The sequence below is a fragment of the Apteryx mantelli genome, chromosome 31 (genome assembly GCF_036417845.1).
Source record: "Apteryx mantelli isolate bAptMan1 chromosome 31, bAptMan1.hap1, whole genome shotgun sequence".
Classification (NCBI taxonomy): Eukaryota; Metazoa; Chordata; class Aves; order Apterygiformes; family Apterygidae; genus Apteryx; species Apteryx mantelli.
In genome coordinates, this window is record NC_090008.1 from 1,279,715 (window position 1) to 1,288,632 (window position 8,918).

The 8,918-nt window shown below is 53.1% G+C and overlaps 2 protein-coding genes across 3 annotated transcripts in view; one reads left to right on the forward strand and one right to left on the reverse strand.

Moving 5' to 3' along the window:
• The window catches only part of LOC106482322 (keratin-associated protein 9-2-like), a 39,606-nt gene extending 31,100 nt beyond the window's left edge, over window positions 1-8,506 (reverse strand). For both annotated transcript variants that reach the window (XM_067313418.1, XM_067313417.1), the window contains exon 1: window positions 8,396-8,506. The gene's annotated coding sequence lies outside the window, so the exon portion shown is untranslated. The remainder of the gene's footprint in view (window positions 1-8,395) is intronic.
• Window positions 841-5,565, forward strand: LOC106482313 (trichohyalin-like). The gene is made up of 3 exons (XM_067313135.1): window positions 841-978; window positions 1,480-1,981; window positions 2,096-5,565. The coding sequence occupies exons 1-3, from the start codon at window positions 841-843 to the stop codon at window positions 5,563-5,565; spliced, it is 4,110 nt and encodes a 1,369-aa protein (XP_067169236.1).
• Window positions 8,507-8,918: the final 412 nt, after the last annotated feature.

The window sequence follows — 8,918 nt, forward strand, 5'->3', positions numbered from 1 at the left end:
CAGCACAGCTTCCCCATGTGCAAGATGGGATCCCAGCACTGATGCACCCCGATAACAGGCTTTGGGATCCTGAGAGGAGGAAGGCGGGTGGCTTTCGAGGTTTCCAGACATAAAGCTCAAACAGGAGCACTACTTTCTGCTGAGCAGATCGCAGTAAAATTAAGTAAGTAGCTCTGACCAAGGTGATCTGGCAGTTCTCCTCTGGCCAAAATCTATTTGCCAATGAACTGATGCTGTAATAAAAGATTCATCAGTTGATTTACAATACTCCTGGTCATAGGAAGATTGGCCACAGGGCTTGTTTAATGATCTACAACCTCTCTACCTGTCTCTTAGCCAGCTAGATCTTGTCTAAGGGCATGCCACCACTTCATTAGACATCCTCTAACCTGCTCCAGAGAAGCTGGTATATTCTCAGTGGCAGGCAGAGACAGCAACGTGCATCCTGGAAACATAAATACTTGGTACAGCACCACGGGGACAGGTTTTTGGGGTATCTCTCGAGTCATCATTTCTCAGTCCCCTCCCTATGATCCATAAATGCACACCTCCTGCCACCCTCTATCAAACGTCATTTGACTACATCAGCAGACAAGTTGGAGGACACTCCCCATCCCACTAAAACCCCTAAGCATTTGAATTTCTTCCCAGGACTCTGGCGAAACAGAGGTCACCATGGCACGGGAGCAGACATACAGCACATAGCATCCTGTCAATGCACACAGCCAACTTGAGCCCAGCAATTCTTCCCCCTCCGTTCATGCTCAGAGACAAATAAGTGTATCCTGTCCTACTCTGATCTCCTACTTTTCTTACAGGCTTGCTTGAATCTGCAGGAAGATGTCTCACTTCTTAGACAGCATTTCCACCATCATTAGCGTCTTTTACAAACATGCAAAGGAAGATGGAGATGGCTCCATCCTCAGCAGAAGGGAGATGAAAGAGTTTATCCTGAAGGAGTTTGCAGATGTCATAGCGGTGAGTGCTATTATGAGGGAGCCCTCAAAGCCCTTATGGAGGCTGACTGGAGAGTAGTGATTGCAGATATCTCCTCCGGGAGAGGGGATGATTTTCACGACCAGATGGCAGTGGGATGGGGAGGCTCTTACCAAGGGGTAGCAGCAGATGCATGCCTTTGCACTGACTGCTTCGACAACTGTTTCAACTAATTCTGCTATGAACAAATTGGCAAAAATTGGGGAAGAAACTGTGGGAAGGTATGGTCTTCTTCCAAAGGAAATGCATCCAGTGGAAGGACACAGCATCTGTCAAAAAGAAGAAAACTAGCTGCTTAGCCGTAGCCAGGGAACCACCAGAAAAGTGGAGGAGAAAGACATGGCGGTGTTGCTGAGCTATAAAACTGAAGCTGCAAGAGATGGAAGGAGAAAATATTAGTTACTCCTGTGTTTGTATTTCTCTGGAAAGGAGCAGGAGGGCTAAAACCCTGTTTTTGTTTTCCTGTGTTTGTTTTCCCTGCAGAACCCACATGATCCTCAAACGATTGACAAGGTTCTGCAGTTTCTTGAATGGGATGGTGATGGGAAAATAGATTTTAATGAGTTCCTACTTTTGGCATTCAGAGTGGCTAAGGCTTGCTACTGGTATCTGCAGAAGGGACCGTGTCTTCTGCAAAGAACAAAGCTAATAACCCATGGGAAGTCACTCCGAGAGCCTGAAATTAATAACAGAGGGCGCCATCGTCAGCTCCAGGAAGAGGAACCACAAATCTGTGAGAGTAATCGCCATCCACCCTGTGAACCTGAGCCACAACGAGACACCAGGGTTCACAAGCTTGAAACCCTAGAGGAAACGGGGAGTCATCACCAGCAATGTAACACACAAAGCAGAGATGATGCCAAAAGAAACAGCAAATCCGAGGAGCCAACCTTTCAAGTATATGAAGAACGAAGCCAAGAGCCATGCGACCAACGTAACATTTGCCAGCCACCTGAGCTGGACAGACAAGACGACGTACAGAGCCGTAGTGAGTCAAGAAAGCCCAAACCACTGGTGTACGAGAGAGGCAGCCACCAGACACGTCAGCCAGAGCAAAAAGGAGATGTGAGGACCCACTGCGTGCCATATGAATCAGAAGCACAACTCAACAAACGCAGCAGCTTGCAGGCACGTCAGCCTGAACCGCAAGCAGATGAGAGACAAAATCAAGAGGGGCCTCAGCCAGAACGACTGGCAGCTGTGAAGAGTCACAACCAGCCATGTAAACCTCAACCACTGCCAAACCGGTGGAGTAGTCGTGAGCCACATGAGCCAGCACCACAAATGTATGATCAAAAAAACCATCATCCACAAGACCAAGAGGCAGTGCAATATGGAAGGAGCAGCCATTGGCCACAGGAGCCAGAACAAGAAGCAGATAGAGAAAGTCACAATCAGCCACGTAAGCATGAATTACTCACAAATGAGAGAAGCCGCTATCACCTCTGTGAGCTGGAACAAAAAACATTTGAACGTAGCAGCCGCCAGCCACATGAGCTGGAATGCCTGGATTTGGGGAGGAGAAGTCATCAAAAACACAAGAAAGAAGAACAAGCAGATCTAAGGAGTCAAAACCTGTCATGTGGACCAGATCCTCACAGATACCAACATAGCAGCTATCAGTCCCAAGACACTGAATGCCTGCAATATGAGATGCACAACCGCAAATCATCTGAGCCAGCACAAAATGGAGACAAAAGGATCTGTGGTCCATCACGTGAAACAGGGCCTCCAGTGTACGAACGTAGCCGTTATCAGTCATTTGAGTCTGAACGAGTAGAGAATGAGAGGAGACGCTGTCAGATAAGTGAACCAGAAAGACAAGTAACCGTGAGAAGCAACCAACAGCAATGGGAGCATCACACAGTGCAAAAGGAGAGAAGCCTTCAGGTACGTGAGCCAGAAGCCCGAGGAAATACAAGAGAGAATGGCATGTTATGTGACTGGGAACCATCAGACTACAAGCACAGCGGGTATCAGCAATCTGAGTCTGAACAAGTTCAAAATAGGGGAACTAGCCATAGGAAAAGGGATCAGGAAGAACAAGCAGAAGCAAGGGATGTTAGTCAGGAACGTGAGTTTCAAACCCTGGAAGACAGGAAAAGCAGTCATAAGCCATATGTGCAAGAAAAAGATGTGAGAAGCCTGTATGAGTCATACCTCCAGGAACCAACAGTTTTGGACCGCAGGTGCTATGAAACACATGAGCCAGAAAGACGTGTATATGAACAAACGAGGTACAGGGAACATAAGGTTGAACATCCGGACAGAGAGAGAAACAGCTATCAAGCTCAGCAGTGTGAAGAAAGAGATGATGCACGGAGGGAACTGGAGCCACGTGGGGACAGAGCAAGGAGAGACCGTTCCCAGGACTCTGAAGAAGTGGAGGATGAGAGGAGGATTCGCCAGGGACGAGACCTGGAGGAGCCAGCGGGGGAGAGGAGGAACATTCGCTCTCGCGAGCTGCAAGCTGAGGTCTCTGAGGCCAGCAGACGCCAGGCACGGGAGAGAGAAGAGCGAGGCCCTGACAGCACATACGAGCGGACCCGCCGGACCGTAGAAGAGGCAGCAGAAGCAGACCTGAGGGTTCGCCGTGTCTCCCATGAACCTGAGCCACGTGGGGACAGAGCAAGGAGAGACCATTCTTGTGACCTTGAAGTAGTGGAGGACGAGAGGAGGATTCGCCAGGGACGAGAGCTGGAGGAGCCAGCGGGGGAGAGGAGGAACATTCGCTCTCATGAGCTGCAAGCTGAGGTCTCTGAGGCCAGCAGACGCCAGGCACGGGAGAGAGAAGAGCGAGGCCCCGTCAGCACATACGAGCGGACCCGCCGGACCGTAGAAGAGGCAGCAGAAGCAGACCCGAGGGTTCGCCGTACCTCCCATGAACCTGAGCCACGTGGGGACAGAGCAAGGAGAGACCATTCTCGCGACCTCGAAGTAGTGGAGGACAAGAGGAGGATTCACCAGGGACGAGAGCTGGAGGAGCCAGTGGGGCAGAGGAGGAACATTCGCTCTCGTGAGCTGCAAGCTGAGGTTTCTGAGACCAGCAGACGCCAGGCACGGGAGAGAGAAGAGCGAGGAGCCGTGAGCACCCAGAGGGAAGTCTATGAGAGGACCATCCATCACATAAGTGAACCAGAACAAGAGAGTGATATTGTCCCCCACCATCATTCTGATGGGTTGCAGCATGAGGCACGTGAGAGGAACCCCTGTGAGCCCACAGAGCACCGAGACAAGAGGAATCACACACTGTTACGTGAGCAAGAAACCCTAGTGCATGAACCTAATAGGTACCCATCATGCGAAAGTGAAGGAAGAAGGGTTGAGAGGAGTCTGTACCGAACAGTGGAGTTGGATATGAAGGACCTTATCCTGCCAGGAGAGCTGGAGTCTGTCGCAGACACGAGTATCCGTTATCTCCCTGATGAGCCAGATGTACGGCCAGATGTGAAGGTCCTCCCTCAGGCTTGCGAGCCTCACACCGTGGCATACTTGATCCACGTGATCCAGAAGCTAAACGATGCTGAAGCAGCCACTTATGAGATTGTCTGCCACCAGCCCCATGACCTTGGGCAACCAGTTTACGTGAGGAAATGCTATGTGTCACCCCAGCCTCCAGCAGTCCCATGTGAAGGGAGCAGCCGCCAGGAGCCAGAATCCAGGGAAGACAAGAGAAAAGCAGGGGAAACTCAGGAGCTTGAACCCCCGCAGCGCAAAGGCACACGTGTGTTGGAACCGCATGTGGGCAGGAGCAGTAGCCAGCAGCTGTCTGCTTCCAGCCCCCAGGAAAGAAAAGGGGACCTCAATGAGCCACACGAGCGTGAGCCGCAGAATACAAAAAGCCCCTGTCAGCAGGAGAGGGCTGAAATAGAAGAGAAGGAAGGGGTGTGTCAGGAGCCCCCATCGGACAGCGTTAAGGGTGAACCTCATCAGCCATGCAAGGCTGAAGCCAGAGAGGACGGGAGGAACAACCACTGCCCAAGGACGCCTGACTCCAAAATGGAGCCGCAGAGAAAAGGATCAAAAGCCTCCAGGGAGCAGGACCCACAGGAGCCCGAATCCAGCTGCGGCCCAGCGAGCAAGCCCCGAGCGCCAGGGGATGAGGGAAGCCGACCTCGGCCGCAGGAGGGCGAATCGCCCCAGGGGGAAGCAAGTCAGTGGGGGAGCGAGCGCAAGGAGAGGGAGGCCAAGAGCCGCCTACCTCCATCCCAGGCATCCGAACGCAACCAGGACCGGGGGGCCCAGGGCCAGGCTCCAGAGCCGCAGCCACGGGAAAGTGGAGGGCGCCAGGCACCGGCGTCCAAGTTGGGCCAGCGAGCTGCAGAAGAGACCTGTCCGCAGCCACCCTCGAGGGAGGAAGCTAGCCGCCGTCAGCAGGATGCAGAGAGGAGCAGCCACCTGCGACAGGAGGAAAACAGCAAGGGGAGCTACCGCCAAGCAAGCGAGCCCCAGGCCCAAGGGGAAGAGGAACCACGTCTTTGCACCAAGCAGAGCCAGGGCCCCCACAGCCCTCCAGGCTCACAGGAGGCACCAAGTTGTCCCGGTGTGGATGAGGCCAAGGCATCTTAAGGAGATCTGGTCTCTGCTGGGTAGTTGGTGGGCCTTCCCCAAATCTCTTTGAGGATTGCTTCTGCTCTCTAGTTTTAGTGTAGGCAGAGAATTATCCCAGGATCTACAGCTTCTGCTTTTCTGCATTATCTCTATCCACCTTAGTGCGGTATTTAGTCACTTTTCTACTGTAATTGGACTCCTTGGGTATCTCTGTCCTTTTTATCCCTGTCATCTCTGCTACCCTGTGGCATCACTGTTCTGTATCTCACGCTGCACTCACACATCCCTAGCCCTGTGGCAGACTCTCCTGCTTGTTAGCTTCTGCTGTCCAATGCAAAAAAAATCCCAGGACCTCAATCATACTCATTCTGGGGCCTGAAAATCCTTGAGGCTGGGAAAAGACACCTTTAAATGCAGACTCAGTGCTTTTGGTTACACATTTTTGCTTTCCTAGCAGCTGAGCAGAATCCCAGCCCCAGTGTCAAGGAGGCTTTGAAGTAGTTGAGTTATGCTGTGGTTACGACAGGGTAACGGTGCTGGCGGGCTGGGCGCGGAGGGGGATTGTTTCTTCTTCACACTGATGTATTGCATGAAAAATCACAATAAATAGCTGATGACTGCACTGACTGCTGCCATCCTTCAACCTTGCATCTAATTTCTTCAAAGGCCTCAGCCTGGTGGGAGGGTGTCCCAGTTCAGACCGCTTATCCGTCCTAATCCTAGGCACTTAATTCAGACAGGGATGAAAAATCTGCTGAAAATCCCTCCAGATACCCAGCTGCACATCTAGGAGCCCACATACCTCTAAAACTTTGGACCTCACCACTGCTCTGCATTATTTCAGGTGTCCCCATAGCAGCCTGCACACGTTATAATCCAAGACCCCCGGTGGGTCATACAGCCCCCGCCAGGCGAGGATGTGCCCTTGCTCTCTGGCTTTCACTACAGACACAGGCACGACAGGGAAAGCCTTCAGTGCAAATCTGCTGCCGGCTAAGGAGCTATCTAGATGCCCATTTTCCTGGCCACACGCATCTGCCTGTCTTTTCCCCTGGGCTGCCCCATATCTGGGACCACTCACAGGTCCTCGGACAGGAGAGAGGCAGCAGCATGGCATGGAAAATGCACTGTTTCCCAGACATCATGCATAAGACTGGAGAAGATGTCTATGGCTCTCCCTGAGGAAAACCAGCTTTTACTCATTTTTCTTTCCCTTGAGCGAGAGGGAACCAGTTCCCTCAGCAGCAGATGGGGCTGTGACTGTGCAAGAAGTCGGAGGGAGAAGCGAGAACAACCCTGGCACCATCTGTGACTCAGTCTGAAACGCAACCAGAGCTGTACAAGTCGGAGTTGCACAAGTCAGAGCCCGCTGGCTGATAACGGCACCAGCTGGGAGGAGCAAGGGCGTCTCAGGCCCATCAGAGCCTGACGTGGCTTCAGGAGGAAGCACACAGGGCTCCTCACTCACCCTGCCACGGGCTCGCTGCACAGCCACTTTCCTCTGTTTCAGACACAGCCGGTGCCAGAGGGACTCAAAAGGGTCTGTCCCAATCTGGGACAGGCGGATGCATGGGATGACACTCTCCGAGATGCTCCCTTCCTGCATGTGACTGTCGCACCTCTTAGTGACAGACATATGGCAGCACAGATGGTCTGTCTGCAAACATGGCCAAACCCTCAACTGCAAACACACACAGCAACAGCAGGAAACAGCAACCTCCCCAAACCCCACGCTGCAGCTAGGACTGGGCTGGGCCAGGGCCCCTCTGCGATTTGCTCTTTTAAAAGGAGAAACAATGCTGGCCCATCTGAACAGTTCTTATTTTGGTTTTAAGGGAGCACAAGGAAGAGTTTGCAAAAGCGCAGAAGGAAGTGTAAAGTCCAGGTAGAAGAGCAGTAGGTTTCCTGCTCCCAGCTCCCTCATTTGAAAAATCCCTTTGATTCACTTGCACTGAAATGTTTCAGGTTTGGGAGGGTTTGGATTGGGGGGGACACTTTTTGCTCAAGACATGGAAAATAGATAGTTTGGGGAAGGAAATTGGGGCAAGAAAGGAAAATAGATTGGAGGGTAAGATTCTCCCCCGGATTTGGTGCTTCATATGATTTCCTTTTCTCCTGCTATACAATGAGTCAGTCTCCAGCAATATTTCCTAGCTAGCCCCATCCCTAGAAGATGTCCCTGAGCCCAGAGGGCATCCCCACTCCCCACACACCATCACAGCAGCCTGCGCTACCCCTGGCCACTCCGCTCCAGGCTCCACCTGAAGTTTTGGGGGAAACCTGGCACCATTTGGGGCTGGGAGTCGTGGGAAAATCTGGCCCTCAGGACCTGCAGGCTTTGGGGTGTGTTGGTACTAATCCCAAAGGAATGGAGAAAAAGAGTGCCGTAACCATGCGGCAGCTAAGTAAACACAGATAAACTGACATGCCTGAGCAACTTCCCCAGCGCCCGCTGGCTGCAGGATGGGGAGCGGCTGGGGGACAAGGGCACGGCCCTGGGGCTGCTCACGCAGCCGGCCCTGCTCCCCTCTACTGGGCCGAGTTCACAGCAGCGCAAGTCCGATAGCCCCAGTCGTCCCACCTACATGCTGCATATGGGCACATCCCTTACCTTCTGGGTGTCTCTCCTCCACCTCCATGACTCCCCGCTTTAAGCTCTCCACGGCCAGCGCAGACTCTCACTGCAGCTGAGCAGCGTCAGGCACAAGGGTGGCCGGCCGCGGTGGGGAGCTCAGACGGGCACCCCATCCCCAGCGGGGTCGCCTTCTGCCCCCGAGAGCCCAACAGCACAGGCAGCTGCCCCTTTTGCAATAGTATAAGCTTAAAATGCACTATCAGCAGAGCTCACCAGGTGGGACCAGGTGGAGACGAGCAAGTATACAGACAGGCCCCAGGTGCTGATGTACCTGGGGAGCCCCAGGGTCTGACTTCCCCGGCAAGTCCTTTGCTCCCTTCCAGCAGCCCCAGCTATATAGTCCTTGTCCTCAGGTCCCACCTGCCTTCTGCAGGGCAAAGCCACCCGCTCCCCTGTGCCTTGTCTGCTCTTGCTGGCCCAGGGGCTCCTCTCCAGCAAAGCTGGGGGGCTAAACCTCGCCGTAGCAAGCGAAAACGCTTCCGGCAAGCGGCAAGGCAGCCCTGGTGGCCCTCAGGCTGGGCGAGAAGGGAAGGGAGCCACAAAGGGACGAGTGACAAAGAACCGAGGAGAAAAAACAGGTTGGAAGAAAAATGAAGGTCGAAAGACATGAAGGAGAAAAATGAAAGTGCAAATAACTGTAAAGAATGAAACACAGAGGGAAGAGGATGAGAGAGCCCGGAGGAGGGGCCCCGCACATTCCTGAGCCGAGGTGGGAACCACAGGCATGTCCAGATCT